This window comes from Exophiala aquamarina, assembly GCF_000709125.1.
Source record: "Exophiala aquamarina CBS 119918 chromosome Unknown aczIA-supercont1.4, whole genome shotgun sequence".
Lineage (NCBI taxonomy): Eukaryota > Fungi > Ascomycota > Eurotiomycetes > Chaetothyriales > Herpotrichiellaceae > Exophiala > Exophiala aquamarina.
In genome coordinates, this window is record NW_013550584.1 from 3,823,434 (window position 1) to 3,843,877 (window position 20,444).

A 20,444-nucleotide genomic window follows, 5' to 3' on the forward strand; every position below is an offset into this window, starting at 1 on the left:
CGTGGTAGTGCCGTTAACATCTAGGCTGCTGGTATTTGCAGACAGCCACAGTCGGCGTAAGCCGCTAGACCTTTAGCATACCATTCATTACACACTAGTAATTATGAATCCGCCCGCAAAACCAATGAAGCAAGCCCAACAGGTACAAATGTTCCTCTCCGTACACATTAGCGGTCAAGATGATGATCCCAGTGTGGCGCAGTCGCCGTGGGATGACGATGAGAGGCAACTTTTGGGTCTCCTCATTCCCATTGCAGTTGTTCCCTCTGATCTCCAAACTCCAATTCCGGCTGTCGTGTCGCAGAACTCGCAGTCCGTGTCCTGCCTTGTCTTGAGCCTGTCTTGCGTGTCCCATTCAGGCCATCTGCTTGCTTGCTTGTCTGCCCATACCCAGTCCGCTTCGTTCACAATCAGACGATTTCGATCTCATCCTCCAGCTTCTTCTCGATTTCTTCCTCCTCTTGCTTCTTTCACCGGTTCATCTAATAAATCTGTACTGTCGGTCGCTTATTCTCCAAGCTCCTGCTATTCTTAGTGCATCTCCAACATCGCGGCTGAATCCAATCCAGCCTACAACATTTGCATGCGCCATGTCCTGACTGCTCACTCCTCTCACTTCACTAAATAATATCAAGACATGGCGGCCCCGGGCTCATACTCGGCCTACAAAACAAACGTTGGACGCTCTGTCACCAAGAAGTGGAAAGATGCAAATCAAATAAACTATGATGGCGACGACTGGGGTGACGACGACGACGACGGCTACGATAACAATCCTTCTCCTGCTGCTGTCTCTGCCGACAACCCCAGACATCCTGGTTGGGACAGCCAGTCGAATCGAAGCTTCACAAATCCCATTCCGCCCTCCTATGCGCCCCCGCCTGCTCCCTCGCAGAACCATCAAAGGCCTTCTTTCGACCGTGGCGCCGACGAGAGACGGTACTTTTCCACCGGCAGCGGCTTCGACTCGGCCTATCCCTCCACTCAGCGCGATCCTTTCCCCGAACCTCAACATGAATATGATATTCCTGTTCCAGCCTATCGAGACCAGCCTCCTCTGCGTCTAAATACCCAAGGCCCACCTCCATCCAATACTTTCCGACCAGGCTCAAGAGGGAGACAATATCCGCCATACGACGATGCTCCCTTATCTGCTCCGAGTATCTTCTCCCAGCAGCAACGACGATCGGGCTCTAGTAGCCGTCCTCCCCCGGCCGAGATCTTTCAGCGTCATGAAAGTCCCATGCGACCCGAAAGTCGAGGCTCCACTACCTCGGCCAGACACTTTCCCCCTCGCAAAGCCAGTCTGGGTCAACCATCGCCAGATCTCAGTCGTCCAGCCAATGACTCAGTCACGTCTTCCTCGCCCATTGCCACCAGTCCCGCCACTGGTGACAGGCCGATTCCCACCTTCATTCGCCCTTCAGACATTTACAAGAGAATGCCCGAAGAGGTGGAAAAGGCGCGCGCCTCGCAAGACTCCTCCTCCAGACCAAGCGTTGATTCTACCGGCTTTCGACCACAACCAGAGACTCTCGACATCAAATCTATCTCCTCTGAGCCTAGAGATACTCTCGCCGAGGACTCGGATTCCACCAGGCGTCTCAAATCAACCTTGGATCCAGTACCGGAGCGCAAGAGCGAGTATGGCCTTGACAATCTACTTAACCCCTCCTCGACACAGGCCCCTTCTGCCGCGGTAGACAGCCCCACAGAGCTCACCGAGGCTGGAATTGCAAGGCATCCTACAAATGCTTCCTCTGTCTACACCGATCGACCTGATCCTGTTTCTGCCTCAACCGTCTCAAGGAATCAGTCAATGCATGAAGGAATCCCCGAAGAGCCGCTTGCAAATCGTATGAGCTACGGGTTACCCGCCATTGGCAGGATGTCAAGCTTTGGCATGGATCTGGGGGCACTTGGTTCATCGGCGTCTGACACTTCCCGCCATATCCCACCAACCCCTTCTTTACCTCCACCTCCTCCACCAGTGCCGCAGAAAGACGACTCCGCTCTGGACCGAGCCGCGGCTGAATCACAAACTCAACCCCTCCAACATCAACCTTCGCTAGGTTACAGGTCTATGGTGCAGCAGGCTTTCGATGACAGTCAAAAAGACACGTCCTTCTCGCCAACCTCCACCACGAATAGTGTCTATAGGTCTAACAGTACGTCCACCTCGGATATCAGTCCCATAATCAGTCACAAGCCGCACTCATTGGCTACTTTGTCGGCCACTCCAGGCACCTACGCTGTGATTCCCGAAGAGCCGTCCCAGCTGGACTCCCGCAGAAATACCACAGAATCCCTGAGGGCCGAAGCTCCATCCAATCCCCAACTTGGCATCTCTCATCCAGTATCCATCCGCCCTGAATTTTCTCGTGTTGACACCCCTCCTACTCAGGACATTGCCCCTACCAAGAGATCGACAAATATTGAATCTCTCACCTCCCCAGAATCAGAACATGCTTCTGTTGCTGCTGTCAACGAGTATCTTGGGGCCCCCGCCAAGGGCGAATCCTGCTTGGATGAGCCGACCACGGCACCCGCATCTGCTGGGAAATCACTACCTCCAGTCCTGGCCCCTCAGGCTGACACTGCTGCCGCCGCTGGACGATCAGCTTCAGAAGAATGGAAAGAGTGGCAAGCACATCGCAATCAATTCAAAGTCCAAGCTGGTCTCCAGGATAGCGGTCCCACGACTCCCCACATTCCCTCACCCATCACTCGGTCTGAAAGTCCACCAAAGGGAACAGTCAGAGGAATTGCTGGAAAGCTGGAATCAAATTCTGGACGGTCAAGCCCAAGCAATGTTAATATCACAGACACATCGCCGCCCTCTGCTATACCTGAGCCGACACGACCTGCGCCAGAGCCGCGGCAGGACAGCTTCCGGCCAGCGATCCCTGGAGGCTGGCAATCATATACTTCTACCGCCACGTCAGACTCAATAAAAGCTCAACCTGCGGAGCCATCGGCCCGTCCTTCCCCTTTGGCTGCACATCGTTCAGACACCACCGAAAGCATCCCCACAGCCAAAGCTCCAGCTCGTGAGGCGAATGATGGTATCTCTAAGACTGCTTTTGCTGCTGCAGCAAGTGCAGGCACTGCTTTGGCCAGTGCTTTTGCGGGACAGCCACAGCCAGACCGTGTTGCAGCTTCTAAATCGCCTACGCGTTCTGAGGTATCCAGTGAAAACGAATGGGACGCTTCGAGTTCAGATGACGAAGATGAACTACCCGCCGGTCCGAGCAATGAAGCAAGCCTTCATGACCGGAGCATCTCACCCATCAGGCCGTCCACTCCGCCCGCATTGGCACCAAGGCCCCTTGTTGCGGCGTCAACGCCATCGTCTATCGCTACTGCGAGCGAAAGTGACAGGCCTCGGTCAGAGCCGATTGACTACCCGGCTCCGCTACGAACAAGCAGAATATTGGACTCAAGTCCCATGTCGCGCCCACCTATTCCAAATGTCGCCCTGTCTACAGCCTCAACTAATGAAGACAATGATAGACTACAACATGAAATTGTCAAAAGTCTGACCCCAAAATCTTCTAATATTGAAGGGGAATCCCTCAACCATGGTCCAGTCGCCCATCCAACGTCTGAAAGGGGTAGCTCGACTTACGAAAGACCAGATACTGTTCAGAAACTGGAACAACCTTCCAGCGCAAACCAGGCGGGCCAGATCCCATTCTCTTCCCCTCCCCCTCCAATCACCACCAGCGATCAGCCGACCACTTCATCATCCGCTCAAGGAGCACCTTTGGCGCAGAGACCACACTTACAACAGCGATTTTCGTGGGAAACTACCAGCGACAAGACTCCACCGACTACCACCCCCAAACAATTGAGTCCTACCCCTACAGGTTCCCCTGACACTATCAGGGAGCTCATTCAGCCAGTATCAAGCATATCTAATCCAGCTGGACGCAGCGGACCATTCGATCGAAGTACGGGCCAGCAAAGCACAACCTCTGAGCGACCGCCAGTGCCTCTAGGCCCGAACCAACCTACCCTGCGTCAGACTGATTGGCCTCAGCAGCCCTTCGTACAGAGTGGTTCTCTCAGTAGCCAGCCAGCAGTCAGTGCGCTTCCACCCACATGGGCGCTTTCACAACCCCAGCCCCAGCCCACAGGGGCTCAGCAGTCTGCTGAACAGGCCGAACCTTCCAAACAACACCAATACCCAGAGTCGGACTCAATGCAACCACAACTGCCCAAAGACCAGCCCTCTATTCACTTTCAATCGCTGCAAGAACGCCAGACAACGCCACGCTCTCCTACCACTGGGGCGCCACCAATGTCTACATTGTCCAATGTGGGAAACAATGAGTTTTCTACGAATCCACCGCAGAGACAGTATCCTACAAGCGATCCTGCCTCGTTTCGTTCTATTATGGCGCTTAGCACCCCGCATGAGCGGATTCTGGCTTTCAACGAAAGCAGACAAGCCCATGCAACGTCTGACGGACAGTTGGAAGGGTGGTTGTCATCGCTGAACACGACTGAACACTCGGACGTATTCGCACGCAACCTCCGTGTCTCTCATGATACCACCGAGGCAGTATCTGCTCATAAGCCATCTCCTCGACGAACTTTGACTGAATCAGTCGGCTCAAGGCATATACAAGAAGATGGCAAGAAACTGATGGCCAAGGCGGGGAAATTCGGTGGCAAGGCCGGCATCGCTGCGAAAGGGTTGTTTGCGAAAGGAAAGGAGAAGATGCGAAATGCAAGCTCTGGCGAAAAGGTAGTTTATTGATCTTTTCTTTGTCATTGCCTTATATTAGTGTTTCGGGTGCTTCAGCATCGAAGGGATGTTACCCGCGATCCGGTCGCTCAAGGTTTTCGATATCTTTACGCGATTCATGGTTTATCAATCGCGGTCCTCACCATTTCCAAATAGTACTCGAATGTTAATCCTGTCTTCGTCGTCCTGTCTGTCTTCTGCGATGCTCATATGTTGACTTTGTCTATAGGGACGACGAAAGTCGACCGGCCTCTCCTCAACGGATTCCAATGAAGTCCTCCACGACCAGCAATCCCAGCCACGAGAGCCCACATTCCTCGATGGCCCACCGCAAATTCCATTCACGCTGTCCCCTGCCAGCCCTCTCGAATCGTCCAATTGGTTCGCGAAGTCAAATTTGAGTCTAGATGATCCAACCGCAACTAGACAGACTGGAGATGCAACCTCATCTAATTCATCTTTTCTGCAGGAGAAGCCCATTGGCGACCCCACCAAGTCGACTGCTACTCCAGCAAGCCCTGCTATTTCCGCCCTTGTCGATGACGATCAAAGTGACAAGGCGGGGATCCCAAGTCGATCTATCAGTCAATTGACCCGTCCAACAGCAGATGATTCTCCGCTCGAATCGCCTCTTAGGGGTACAGCGGAACGAGAGGTGGGCAGGGAAGGTCCTCCGGCTCTTTCCCATCAGCATCTCAATGCTCCAGTCGAGTCTGCAATCACCAATCTCAATGCACCTGGACCTTTCCCCGGACAAATTCATGGCCCGAGGTCAGATGTTCATTCAAGTGATCGCAGTCTTCAGGTGCCAGATGATCGAAGGCGATCGATTATATCTGATGTGTCAAGCGCCAGCCCCGGTCCAGGTCCAGAGTCTGACAAGCAGATCAGGCGAAGCGTATCACCTGCAGATGATGTTCCAGCTTCGCAAGAGCCAGCTAATGTGGAGAAGCCGGATGACCCAGTCGAGAGTGATATAAGCACAGATAACCAGCTCCCAGGCTACGAACAAATCGTCTCAGAGCCTGTGGACTTGCCTCCAGAGAAGTCTGTGCTTGATGGCCCGCCACCAGGAATAGATGACCCCTACTATCGGAGAGAGTCGAATCCTAACTTATATATCCCGCAACCGGCTACGGCGCAACATACCGACCCCACACCATCAACAAATCAGTATGAGACCTCCAATGATGGTCCTCCGTCCTTGTTGACTAGTGGAGACGATGTTGAACAGAACCGACAATTACAAGGTGCGGGTTCTGGGGATTTTGGCAAAGCCTCAGAACCACCGCTTAGTCCTGTGAGTCAAGCGCTTAGCAAGGAGATGTCACAAGTCAGTGTGGATGAATTCGACCAAGCAAATGCCGCTGGACAACGACAATCAAGGTCCTACTCAAGACCGTTTAGTGCGGACCCTAATGTTCGCAACCACCCAGCTTTCAAGACATCAGAACCCGAACAACCTAATATCGATCGAGCACAGATGTATTCTAGTGAAAGCCCGCTCCCAAGCGCTAGGCGAAATCCGGAGGACGTTGATCGCCTCCGACAACAAATTGGGAGCGAGCAATTTTTCACAACTCAATCGACGCAAGAAGAGAGTCCGTCTGCAGGTGCTTATCGTATTCCTGGTCCATACATACAAAACTATAGGTCCCCAAAACAGATTACTACTCCACGAGTTGGGCGTAGTGAGACTCAGGTGGAGGCAAGCGGGCAGCCGCTCCCAAGTACTCTCAGGTCACAGCAACAGGAACAGGAACGACAACATCAGCAATACCAAAGTCAACAACAATATCAACAACAATTGCAGCAAGAACAGCTTTACCAACAGTATCAGCAGCAGCAGCAAGCACAGCCTCAGGGTCCTTTCCAACCCCCATTAAAATCACAGATAATGCAGGAATCTGGAAGGCCACCTTTCATTCCTGAGCAGAGTCGTGCTGAACATGACCATCAACACTATAGAGAATACATGCCGACGAACTCAAGACAGTACTCCTATGAAGGAGACAATCCTTCCCACCGTCTGTCACAGCAGCCTGATCAACTCGCCCAAAGACAACAGCAGGCCATGGGACCTCTTCCGGCCCCGACGCCTCAGACTACGTCGTCCAATCCTCCTACTGCTCGCAAGAAGAGCACTTTCGGTAGCTTTTTTGGCGGCGGCTCCAAATCAAAGTTGAAGAAGCAAGAACGGTTACCAGCACCAGTTCCTGAGAACCAAGATGTCCCGCAGAAGGACAAGCGTGCCAGTATATTCCGACGCAATAGTCGGCATGATAGCATCTCCTCCCAACAAAGTAGTCAGTATGGTGGTCAAGACCAAATTGGTCAATTACCAACATGGAACACAACTACTCAATCTGGAAGGAGACAATCGAAGGATATCTTGAGGACTTCCAGTAATGAAGCCAAGGAGCATCCGGTCGAGAAGGAGAAGAAGAAGAGGTTCTCTGGTCTAGGTAGCAAGCTCTTCAAAAGTGGAAGCTCAGCCAAGCCCCCGGCAGCTGCTAGCCCAGCTTTACCTCAACCCCAGATGGGTACCAAACAGCCATATCAGCAACAATACACTGCACAAAACTACATGTCCCCACAAAACACATATGGACAATACTCCGGTGATGCATGGACTACGCAGGAGCAGCAACCACCAGCACAGTTTCAACGAGGATATTCCCATTCCTCGCAGCAGCCAGAAGCCCAGCATGAATTTCCCCGCGGCCCACAACAACAGTTCTCACAGCCTCAGCGAGCATTTACTCAGCCTGTACAGCAACGACGGCCTGACTCACAATACGACTACTCCACAACCCCTTCTAGCCAACCAGAAAGCCACTATCCAACCGCGACATCCCCATTTCAGTACTCGTCTGGAATGGCACGCGGCATTCACCCGTCCATGCAACCAGTCCAACCTGGAGTTAGTCCCCATCCCGGAAACTATTCTGCCAATATCACTCCATACCTCAACCCAGATCAACGTCGTCCTTCCGATCTTCGCATTGACACAAACACTCCTAATCACAGTTCTCATAGTATCCCTGCGACTGCTCCCGCACAAGTTTATCCCAATCGTGGATCTTCACTCTCTCCCACGCCCCCTAGGAATGTAGTGCCACGCCCATATGCAGACCCAAGTCCAGGTTTCACCAGTACCACGGCCCCTCTTTCAGCTGCAGCTTCTAGCACAAAACCTGGCCCTGGTCGCAACCACGTTATGGACTTACACAAGCGTTCCCGATCTCCAAAACTTGGCCGCAAGAACTCATCCGAGGACTTTGATGCACAGCGTCGACAGGAGCAGGAGAATGGACTGGCTGCCACTGGATTGGGTACCTTCATCTCCAAGAGGATTAGCCCTGTAGGCGGCGTTCCCAGACCAGATTCTGATCAAGAACGTCCGTACGCCATCGACTTACCTGGTCTCGATGAAGACGCAGGTCAGAGCCAGGCTGCCGGGCACAGAAGAACTAGGACAATGAGTCCCATTCCACCATCTGTCCAACAAAACACGCTAGGAGACCCAGCAGCAGCTAGAAGCGGAACACCAGTAAGTCTTGCCGGCACCGCCATGGACGTGGGAACAGGAGCCACGATTGGTGGCACAGGTACATATTCGCGCGCCATTCAATCCGACGCAACGGACGGTCTGGTGAGCCGCTCTGGCACCAGTGCTGCCCCACAGCATCAACAAACTGGCAAAGCAATCGCGCGCGATAAATCTGTCGGCGGCGCGGCGGTCGAGCTGCCCGGTTCCAAGCCTGACGGCTACGAGAGCGAAGAGGAGGTCCTCATGAGTGCTACCGCGTATCCTGGCCAGGAGTGGATGCCGACATTCGTGGGCGATGGCAGATGGGATGACTGAGTATCACATCATGAGTCAGTGACGATTCTTTTGGGTTTCCCTGTTGAATTGTTTCTTGGTATTACAGAGAACGCGATGTTGTTCAGTCAGTCCCTTGCTGAGCGAGCACGTGGACTTTGAATGAGCGTATTATCACCATCATCATCATCATCATCACACCCAACCATGCTTTACAGTGTTCTGGCGTTCTATGGGGACAATGTTGGCGTCGAAGGGGTGCGGTGGTTCTATTGGATATATACCCAAACTCGGCACCCATCCCACAAAATCGGCGTTCAAGCGTGCATCTGTTTTCGTCTCATTTGATTATTGGGTTTTCATCCTCATGTTCACTGGCCTAACGATTCAAACGAAAAAGTAGCAAGCAAGCCAGCTTTTTTGGATTTTCGTGTTTTGAAATTACTATGATCTCTCAGATTTCGATATTCTATGTGTACCACATATATACTTTGATATAGGATATATACAATGTGATGGATTGACCTATGACATGAGTACATAGGACCCTCCCTAGTCGACATTCAGAGTCACAAGGGGTGGACATCCAATGAACACGATGAGTTCTCGCTGGTTGATAGTGTTGTGGATTAGCCGGTACTGTGTACGGAGTGCTCCCCGCCATTAGAATGAGTTTTTTGGATGGCTACGGAGTACGGAGTGCCTATTTAGCCTATCCGTAGCCTTCAATTAAGTAACGCGATGGCTCAAGGGGCGATAGATCTCTACCCCAGGTTCTGCCCCCTGCAGCTTACAGTGACTCGATAGTAATTTGCGGAGTGGCAGACTAAAAGCCACCAAGACGAGGTTGGTGAGACCGGTCGAGGTGGAGGGTTCAGGGGTATTGTATGATGTGGTCGCCTGTAGATTGGCCTCGGTTCGCGAGCTACTTGTAGGTAGGGGTTGAGCAGACAGGCCCGGTGGCAGCCTTGCTGCAAGCAATCATCGACTCCACCACGCTTATTGGGTGGGTAAGGGATGGTTGCGTTCATCACTACGCCTTCTAGCGCTCCTGGGGTTTTATCACCGCATGTGCAGTGCTAGAGGGAGCGAGCGATTTGGTGGTGAAACGACATCTTGAGATTGTCTTCTGTTAACTAGGTTGGATCACTCACTAACTTGAACTTACACAGCCACTGTCGTCTTTTTGCCATGGTACAGTCGTCACCTCATTTCTACTCGGTATGGTGGCCTGTACAGTAGACTGCATGTAGGTAGCTGGCGAGACTCTCAAAGCGGGAATAGTTGAGATCTTGCGCCACAAATCCAATCTTGTGCGAGATTGCTTAAGACGACCGCACGCCCAATCACGTACAGAGCGCCAGAGCCTCAGGGCCAGTGCGAGGCCGCGAGGTGCCCCTGGGAAAGGCCGTGTGAATTCGTCAAGCCACAGGCCTGTGCAATCTCTTCGTACAGAGTTGCACGCCATATGATGATCTGAGTGTGTTGTTTAGTCCCGTGCGTTCCACTCTATCGGTACGGCCAGCTATCTAACTTTACCGGCTTGCTTTGTGGCAGCCAGAGCCACTTGTCACACCAGCGTGGTTTAAGCATTTGGCTTTGCCTTCGTGTTGGTCCTTCGTGATCCGGATGGCTTTTGCTGGCTGGTATTGGGGGGGTTTGAGTTTTGAACGAGCTGTTCTGCGCCGTACAGAAATGGCTCTCAGCCCTTGAATAGGTAGCTGTCTATTTCACGGGAAACCCGGAGTTCGAACTTCCATTCCAGCAGTGATACCTCATACTCCATGCAATGGACACACCTCCCCTCCCTTCCCGAGTCGCATTCTCGCTTCTCCAGGAGAAACCATCGAAAGCAGGAAAGTCTGTCGGTGTGCAACCAGTGAAGCGATGGCGTTTCTCTAGCCAGTCCTTGTATACGTAGCCTCTCCCAGGCTAAATTACTATTACTAGGTAAAGAAGTTCATGGTAAGCGTGAGGTATGTAGCGTGATGCACCCCCTCGAAAACCAGTCGGGGTCGGCTCCCCGTGCCTAGATAGACCTTAGGTCGAAGACCACGGCCACGCCTAAGGCTCGGCGCAATTACACTAGACAGTTAAGACGAGAGCCGTTGCTCGCGAAATGGGGCGCCGAGGCATCATCCCAGTTGCGTGCTGGGCCATGCGCTAGGGCTCAAGGGAGAGCCGATCTGGCTGGGATGTCCCTTGCCCTGACGGCCATTGAGGGTCATTGTGCTATTGTACGAGTCAAGCGAAGGCCTAAGCAGGCCTCCCCCCAGCGAGCCTGGGAAATTGCACTCACGTGCAAGGCTGTTAGTTGCATAACTCATGCCCATTGCGAAAAAGTGTATGTAGGACTTTGCTCTCGAGGGTCTCTCCCCCGCTGTTTTTCGTTCCTCGTTTCTTGGGTACGGGGTACGTGGTACATGGGTGCGATGATGGGCATTGGTTGCGTTTCTTGGTTCTGAATCTATCTTGTATATCAACTCCAGTAGGAATGAACCTATGATTACTATGTACTAGGGTTTGTGGGGATAGGATGATTTTGACCTATTTTGCCCTTCACTATGGCTTGTACAGAGTATCGAGAACACACACATGTGACCTATGTATCTATACAGGCAGGAATTCCATCAAATCTCTCTGATCGAGGCGTCATCTGATAGTGGGCCAAGTACGACGAGCTGTCAGCCTTCACTCAGACGACCTCGGACAGTCTATTCGTAAGATCTGGCAGAAGTCAGCACTTGCCAAGTGATCTGGGTCCCGTAATCATGTACCTCGAGGTGTTTTCTTCGAGAAATGGGTGGAATCATCCTGTCTGTTTTCGATCCCATGAGACGAGATCCCCGAAATGCTGCCCCTTCTACATATAATGGGGCATTGACCCTCCCCGAGAGCCCCACGGACGGGCTGACAGAACAGAGACATGCCTCAGGTGATGGCGTGCATTTGGAGGGTCTCACGTACAGTACGAGTACTCCGTCCGAAGTACTATGTACCAAGCAAGTGGTAACGAAAATAGAATATCGCTTGCTGACAGTGGCTAAACCGACATATGCCTGGGGCCAGAAGCACTACTCGTACATAGTACTCGTACGAGTATGTTTAGAATCATCAGAGTCACTTCCGCAGGCAGCCCCAGCATTCGAAATCAATAATTATTTGACATCGTTTCTCAGAATAGAAAGCCTTTCCCTTCCTTCAATTGGAGGAGGCAACTAGTAACGCCGCGGTCTGAGATTCCTTCCGTGGTACGAAGCGGTTTGTCTGACCACAATTGTATCATGTAGCCGGATGTTGAATAATGTGATTCATACTGACTGCGTACGGAGTATTCAGTGGTGCTAAGTCTCGCCAGGGTTCTCCAGGCTTGGTCAACCGGAGTACAGCCTCTTTGCCTGTACTGTAAGTCTGCGGGTGGTCACCCCATTCAAAGACCCTGAATAAAGTGATACAAGGTGATGGGAAGGCTGGCACGCACTTAATCATAGCTCATAAAGTATCACATTCAAGTCTCTTCGCTTGCCAATCCCAACGGCCAAGTCGGGTTTGTTTATCATGTTGACTTGATGGGGGCAAATCGAAACGTCTGTTAGGCTTGGGGTCTTGACCGAAATACGGATGGAGGGTAAGGAGTACACGGTACTTTTATGGAGTATTTCCAAGCCCTTGGTGCCGACATCCGACATTGTCCACAGATGGATTGAGTACGACTCAGACGGCTACCCACTTACTGTACATAGTAATCTTCCCCAAACTTGCCACATAGCCTTGACGTCTTGGTAGGGACTCGTAAAGGCTTGGGAGGCCAAGTCGGCAAGAATAATGACCTGGGGAACGAAACGTAGTTCTGACGTATCAGGGGGGGCAATAAGTCTTGTAGTAGTGATGGCTTATGAGCGCCGCGCTGTCACAGGTAAAGCGCTCACAAACCGAGGGGTATGGGCAACAGCCATTCGAATTGGAGGAGACCATTTGTTCCCGAACATCAAGGCAAGCCCCGCTCTTAGGAGCCGTAACGGAGTCTGCGCAACACGTCCAGTAGTTACACCAGAGAATCTTGTTCGCGCTTCCCTCGAAGGCCGCACAGAAGATAATATGACTTTTGCGGCTAACTCAAGATACGGCGTAGTAGCTGGTCATGAAACGTGGTACAAGAATCTTCAGAGCGCCCAGACGCCACGCAGGCAGTCCTTTATCTAACATCAGGGTAGGGACGAACGCCACCTTATGCTGATCACTCTGAAAAGCTACAAGAATGAGACACACGGGCCACCGAAAGTACGAGATATGCATGCACACACACAATGACGAATTCCGAGTTGGGAGCGATCAAATTAGACGGGTTTTTGATTTTATGTTCATTTTCTTGTGGTTGTCCAAAATCTTGGTGGACTGTCATGCAAAACTGTTCAGCTAGGGTACAAAATGGCTGCATTTCGGTTGTGGAAGGAACTGAATATGGATGATTAATAGAGAATATTTTTGGAGTGTCCTAATGCAAGATTGATTCTTGTATTGGGAAGAGAATTGAAGACAGAGGGAGATGCTGTGGTGATGGGGAAATAAATAGTATAAAAAAGTTCAACGCCCGTCATTATCTATGCGATCACCGCCCATAGTTGCTCAGTATGCAAGACAGTTAAAAAAGATAAGTCTGTCACCTGATTTTTGTGGTATCAAAAAGTCCCGTGTAACCCATAAACAATTGCCATTGTGATGCGTGCCAGTCATTATCCTTATGCGATAGGATGGGTTTTGCCCTTCTTCCTGAGCTTGGTGGTCTCGAGACCGTTGCCTCCGTTGGCATAGGCGGCTGGCACCTCTGGCCAGTCGTCAACCCCGTCCAGGAAGGCAACAGCCATACCGCCGGCAACGTGGGTCTGCACGTGGCAATGAAACAAGAATGGGCCTGGGTTGACGACTTCGTAGCGAAGCACCATCCAGGTGTTGTTTTGCTCGCTGGGGAGGGTAGTGTACTGGAAAGAAGATGTTAGTTCTCACGATTCGAGCGAGGGAAATACGAGAAGGACTTACTCCATCGCGGAGGGGAGGGTTAACAAAGTTGAACGTGCCCGCGGGCATAGCAGCGGCAGCTTCGGTGACGGTTGACCAGGTCCAGTTTCCTGAACCCTTTCCGATGACGTAGGCCTTATTGGAGTGCTTGTGCATCGGGTGAGGCTGGGCAAGAGGTCCCTGGGTCTTGATGATCAGATCAACCCATTGGCCAGTGGTGGTCTTGTAGATCAAGTCGCTGGTGGCGATCTCACTGGGGTCAAGATCGATAAGAGGATGTTGATCTTCGAGGCTGGTATTGAAACCAGAGACACCGCTGAGAGTCCATTCGTAGGCACCAGATGGGCGGCCGAGCTTCTTGATGTTCATGGTGTAGGTAACATCAGCGCTAGGGGCGGGGGGAGCCGCTGGATAAGGAGCAGCCTTGTTGTCGTTGAAGGGAACGAGCGTGGTCAAGTTGGTACCGGCAAAGTTCATGCCAGCCAATGCATTAGGATCCGAGGTAGCTGGTCCGTTGGAGCCCTTGTAGCTCAAGACGCCGAAGCCGCTGATAACTTGGTTGAGACCGTTGTTTGCAACACGGATAGCGTAATCAGCAGGGGCTTGGTTCAGCTGCACGAGAATTGAGTATCGGTCGCCGTTGTTGACAACAACCTGGTCAACTAGCTGAGGAACAACGTATGCGCCGTCGACTGCGTAGACCCAGAACTTGTGGCCATCAATGGTGAATTTGAGGAGCTCGAAGCCACCGGGGTTGATAAAGCTCAATGCGGCCCAGCCCTTGGCGGGGTCGACAGTAATAACTTCGGCCTCGCCATCAGAGGGATTGCAGGTTGAGTAGAGGGTGCTGGGAAGGGCAGCAATGTTGAATGTGAAATTACCCTGTGTAGCAACGAGATTAGGAGGCAAGCAACCCTTGTCGGTGATTTGAGGTGGGTTAACCGAAGCCAACAGAGCAGCAACCTTGGGATTGGTATAAGCAGTGAGTTCATCACGGGTCAAGCAGTATTGCGAGCCTTTGCCGTTCAGAATGATGGCATCAGCACAGGCAACATCAACGTTGCCGTTGACCTCGGCGTCGTGGAACTGCTTGGAGGTCAGGCTGTTATAATCGGATATAAAGATAGGCTGCAGGCTCAAATCGGCGGCAGCCATTTGCTGAACTGCGGCACTGTCATTGCTGATCAGACCGAATGGCTTCTCGGCGTCATCAGCTGCGTCGATGATAATGGCACCGTAGAGGCCATCCATGATTTGCGATCGGAAGTGAGAGTGGTAAAAGTAAGTTCCGGAGGCATCGGCTGTCCACTTGTACAAGTAGGATTCGCCAGCTGGAATGGCTTCCTGAGTGAGGCCAGGTACACCATCAGCCCAGGGAGTGCCTTGCTGCACGATGCCGTGGAAGTGGATTGTTGTGGGATCGGGGAGCTCATTGTGAACCAAGAATTCCACCTCATCGCCCACCTTGGCCTTCAAGGCTGGACCGGGGAATGTGCCATTGACCAAGATAGTCTTGCGAAGGGTACCTCCGATCGGTGAGTAGTCCTCAGACGTCAAGGTGACCTCGAATTTGACTGTGTTGCCTGCGCGTCTATTAAGAGACGGGGCGGCGTGTGAGAAGAGAGCGAGTGACAGGAATGAGAGCGCGGTGATGAGCCTCGAGAAACCCATGGTGTACGCTAATAATATGTAATCAAAGGAAAATCAATGGGACAAACAACGAGTGAGCCCTTGAAGCCAAGGGAGTAACTGAAGAAATAATATACTATCACAATGGTACAAATGAAAGGTGTGTGCGAAGTGAAGAGAGGTTGGGGGAGATATTATAACACGAAGAACTATAGTTCATACTTCATTGGGACAGACTCACTAGACCGTGGTCCTTGCGGCTGTAGTCGTCCAGAATCTAAATGAGACCCAGGCTTCTGACAAGGGTGGAGGAGGCAGGGGACGCCCGACGCCACGATACTATCTCACCCTCGCTGGGGCTCTTGATCCCTGCAAGTGCAGTAGCATCACGCCCCAGCTCTAAGAGCTTTCGGAGTCGCGTGGGTTTTTTTAGAGCCAATGGCGCATGCAGGTCGAACACACTGAAGGCGGAACAGCCGTGGTCAGCAACCTCACCAACATCGTCTAAGGCTAAGGCTTAGCAGATCTATTTTGATTTGTGTCATGACCTGCCACAATGGATGCTGGCTGGGACGACTGAGGCTGGCGAAGGCCAACCCAAGCAGCGACTGCGGGTGTGTAGTAGATTGCTCATTATCCATCAAAACAATCAATCAATATGTAAACATAAATCGATGTCAAAGCGTTGTTGAATGATGAAATTGTGGTTGAACGAGCCACCACTCTGCATCCCTGACCACCGCCACGGGGCACAGAGCCCTGAGTTCTGTCGGACAAAGTTGGTTGTGTGCCAGGAGAGTGTCAGGGGCAGGGTGGGTCCCTGCCAAGGCTGAGGATGAAGATAGCGTTTGCGACCAGGGGGCTGGCGGGGTCACTAGCGAGCCGTTTGCATGACCGGTAGTGGGAATGCTGGGTGGACTGATTGGCGTGACCTGAGGAGCCAGGGCTTGTTGCTTGGAAAAACCGAGCGAGCGCTTTGCTACCTGGTCCAATACACGCCAGAATTTCCCGGGTGTGCACAACCTGGTATCGCAATCTCGTCATCAACAGGATTCCCAGAGATTTACCCCGATCGCCGTCGTGTGTCCTCAGCACGAAAGCATTGGGATTACCAGCATTCCATCGCCCACCTTGGCGCGGTCGAGCTTTCCTGGAGACTCCGACGGTGTTGGGGAGGGAGACACTTGGTACAGCTGGATCACATGCGAACTGGTGCTCAGAACCATGTAATCAAGTAGTGGCTCCCTAGCTTTGATGAGGATGACCCCGAGAATCCTCGCCAGTAGGAATCGCAGAAGATGCTCGTAATAGTAACGATCTATTGGGACGCCGGACGGACGCAGCTGGAGGGCCTGAAAAAGAAGTGTCGCCTGACAGTGGTAAATTGAGATCTCATCAAGGAGGATCTTCAAAGAGGGGAGGAGTTCTCACTCCCCACCCGCATAATTACCAATGTCAGACACCATGATCAGTTCACTGGTCAGGTGTTGAGGTGTGGGAGCCCGGGTGGCCCGTAAAGGTGACGCTATATTCAGCCTACGGGCCTCTGTAGGAACATTCGCCTAGTCGGCTAGAGGTGGCGATGATCGGGGCTGAGCCAAGGAAAACCACAATCCTCGGACCTGATGTTGAGGCCTTTGCTGGGCGCTGTCAATGGCCACCATCGACGACCTACTTACTGCTCGAAATCCTGGACTGACTGCCTAGAACCTCTCGATCGAGAACTCACGCTTCTACGGCACCCACAAACCAAGGGCTTGCCCTATCGATACACCAAAAAAGCCATTGAGCATCGACTGGGCTCATGCGCACCCTCGTCCTCGTCCTCGTCCTCGTCCTCACTTGAAGCAGGAAGCCAGGCGTTCTAGCGTGGGCTGAGATTTTGTCAGCGTGAGGTGAGAAATCGTCCTTCGTCCGCATCGCGTAGTAACAGTCCTTGAGCCACACTTTCCATTTGCTGGATAGGCGTCAGGCTGTCCGAAATGGAACGCCAACTGGAACCTGACTGTTGGCCTCAGCTCTAGCGCACCCTACTGCGAGCACGATGCATCTTCGAGGCAGCATGTAAGCATCTTCGTATCCATGCCGTGTGCTCGTTGGCCACTGTATTCGGGCAACAGACAGCACGCAAACCCAAACCCGTCGCCTAGAATGCAAAGCCTGTCGCTTGACATCCATTCTTGACCACTGAAGCCCTTTCGCCAAGATCCATCAGGAGCGACCTCTTGTGGAAAAGTGAGCTTCCAAGCCTCGGGGGAAAGATGATTCGCTCTAAGCCCCCACCCACACCCTCTAGAAAAGTTTGTCTATTTTGGGCCCGTTGCCTCCCAGCTTCTTTTGACGGTGAAACCAGTGTCTCAGCAACATTCCCATTCATCGAGCCATCTTTGAGTTGGGGTGCCCTGCAATTGGGACGAAGAAACCTTGGCCATCGAGGCAATATTTTCTGGCCAAAGTCCCGCTTATCAGGTTCTCCGCATCCTTCACACGTGGGGTCTACGCTCGTATACGAAGTTTCTTGGGACGATCAACATCACTGCCTTGTCTCGAGCCTTGCTTGCCACCGCCCTCGCAACTGGATCCTCCTTGTTCTTGGAGTGGCGCTAGGCACGGATGTTGACCTGCTAGCAGGCCTAGAACCAGATGTGATGATCATTGGATTCCAGGACGCCATCGACTGCACAAGACCTGGCTCGACAGATTTCAAGACGCAAATCCGAAGCTCAAGATTTGTGGTCAACCTCGATTGCCAATGCGGGGAGCATGGAAACCACCAAAATTGATTGGAGCCATACGAACCTGTCTCCTAGCCAGGAGAGGCCGAATTCCGCGCCAAGTTCTCCTTTGAGGCTCGGTTTCGGACATTTATATCCTATCATTAGCGAAATGAAGTCCCATTGTTCCGGCCCTACCCTCCATGACATGTCGTGGCTATGGGCACTGTTCTCGTGAACTGTACGATGCAGAGCAGAAGTTTTTTTTTTTTTTTTCGAGGCCAGTAGGAGGCCCGTGGTTCGCCCACAGTGGCTCCAGTTCTGGCCTAGCTTTTCGCAGTCATAATTCAAAAAGTGACTAGTCCAATCACACAGACAGATAAACGTGGGTACATCTGCGCAACATATCAGAGATACCAAGACGTCGCGACGATCACCTCAGTCTCGGCAGCTTAATGCTGAGATTAATGTCAACCTGCTTAGGCCAAGTAATCTCACTGGAGAGCCGCCGACTCTGTAACTCAAGGAATCGATGATAGGGCGTCCGATTCGGCCATGCAGCTATATCTCACATACCACTAGCCTCGAAACTGTGCAACTCCTCGTTTGGAAGCTCACAATTCGGCCTTGGGCCCCGAAGACGACTTCACAAATGGTGAGTCGGAATGATCGGGCTCCATATCTCCCATGAGGCCTCTCTATGAGCGTCCCTGGCTTCATCAGGCGTAGTCATGCATGAGAGCGTGAGCCGCGGTGTGGTACAAAAGTTGGGGGCACTCCTTGTATGGCGCACGAATGCCCATGTACGGAGTGCTGACTTCCTACATATCGAGAATATCCTAGCAATCCTGTTGGCTAAAATGCCCCGCTGTTCAGATATGGGATTTTCTTGTTCCGCTTCCCGCATGTCAGCGTGAGCTCCAAGCAATCCTCTTTCTTGAGCACAGATTTTAGGAGGGGATACTGCGAGGAACGCACTTCCTGATTGGCATCAATTTTACCCCGTGCGGAAGAATTCCTCGTTTAAGCCTACAAGCAGATATTGAGCACCCATGTTGCAACACATATTTCTCTGGGGAGTTTCCGGCCTCTAGCATATGTCTTTATGTCGGGATCTACGTGGCCAAACAACGCTTCCTATTAAGGCGGTGATATGTAGACTACTGCACACTGGTGCCTCCGGTCACCCTAAAAGCCTTACATGGCTAGTCTTCGGGTGCATGCACAACGCCGCTGTGCGGGGCAGCTCTCTGTACTGGAAGAACCAAAAAAGGATGTGCATTCTCGCAACAAGCAATTGCAACCAAAGCAAGGAGAACTCCGTACGGAGTATGTGGTAGGGAACCGAGTTATCCGGCTACTTGCACTGCTGGCTCCAGCCTCCTCCTTCTGCATGCCTTCATGCATCCTCCGGAGAACTTGGCCTAGACGTCGGCTCAAGCCCGACATGCGGACTTGGTTTGATATTTCTGGTTAGTCTCACGCCCGTACGGGGACCAAGTCCCTTGTGCGACCTCCAAGCGGTGTGACCCTGGGCGCTGGCCACCACGCTAATAGAGGACCACCAGAGAAAGAGGCGAGGTGAGATCGAGGCTTATCTCAGCCTCACCCATGGGGAGCCAGCCACAGAAGCTGCAGAATCTACCACGTTGCCGGCTCTCTTTCACAAATGCCAAGCCAAGCAACAACTTGCAGCACAGGTGGATGAGACCAAAGAGGGGGAGAGCCTGCGAGAGCTGCCATGGCCACCTAGCATTTCAAATGCGATGCTTAAATTCCCGATCAAGCCATCTTTGATTGGAGCTCGGCCGACTAGGCAGCGTCACCGCTTCCAGCACCTCGGCGGCTGATGGAGGCAACGACTGGGCTGGGATTCGTGCATGCCATCGTCGGAGGCTACGTATCTGGCAGACTTGTACTTCACCAAAATGCACCAGCAGATGGCCTAAATTGTGTGGGAAGCCCCGGGTGACCCACAATCCATTCGTCCAGATGACGGAAATGGTGCATGGTGCAACGCTTCTGTGGAAGATTCCAAGATTGTATCATCGCCCAAAACAACATGCGACAAGAGCGTTCGCTCACCCTGGCCCCAGAGACCATGGTAAGCTTATGCTAACGACAGACATGAGCAGACAAGCACTGGACGTGTGCAGTGCTGGAAAGCTTCGGCTCCTACACCGATGATACGTAGGCCTCCCCCTAAAGCTCGAGATCTTGTACCACCCCATATGCACAGACGTTTGTGACAATGGTATCACGGAGGATGCAGTTATGAAGACTACTGTACCCCAGCCACATTCGTGCATCTTTGCGGCACGGCTTGCCTGCAGGCCCTAGTATCTGGGGAGCTTTCTCTGAGGTCATGATCTTGGGAGGCTATTTCAGCTGACCTGGACTGTATTCGCAACAGTACACACATACCATACTACAAAAATATGGAGCGCCGAACGCACGTTTTCCTGACAGACTCTGGTGATACTGAACAATGGCCGAACCTACAATT

At 52.3% G+C, this 20,444-nt stretch overlaps 2 protein-coding genes across 2 annotated transcripts; one reads left to right on the forward strand and one right to left on the reverse strand.

Moving 5' to 3' along the window:
- Positions 1-637: 637 nt before the first annotated feature.
- On the forward strand, positions 638-8,621 carry A1O9_06480 (uncharacterized protein; the record flags this gene model as incomplete). Its single annotated transcript, XM_013405690.1, has 2 exons — positions 638-4,753; positions 4,983-8,621. The coding sequence occupies 2 exons, from the start codon at positions 638-640 to the stop codon at positions 8,619-8,621; spliced, it is 7,755 nt and encodes a 2,584-aa protein (XP_013261144.1).
- Positions 8,622-13,318: 4,697 nt separating this feature from the next.
- A1O9_06481 (uncharacterized protein) lies at positions 13,319-15,266 on the reverse strand (the record flags this gene model as incomplete). The annotated part of the gene is made up of 2 exons (XM_013405691.1): positions 13,319-13,558; positions 13,617-15,266. The coding sequence occupies 2 exons, from the start codon at positions 15,264-15,266 to the stop codon at positions 13,319-13,321; spliced, it is 1,890 nt and encodes a 629-aa protein (XP_013261145.1).
- Between the last annotated feature and the right edge of the window lie 5,178 nt (positions 15,267-20,444).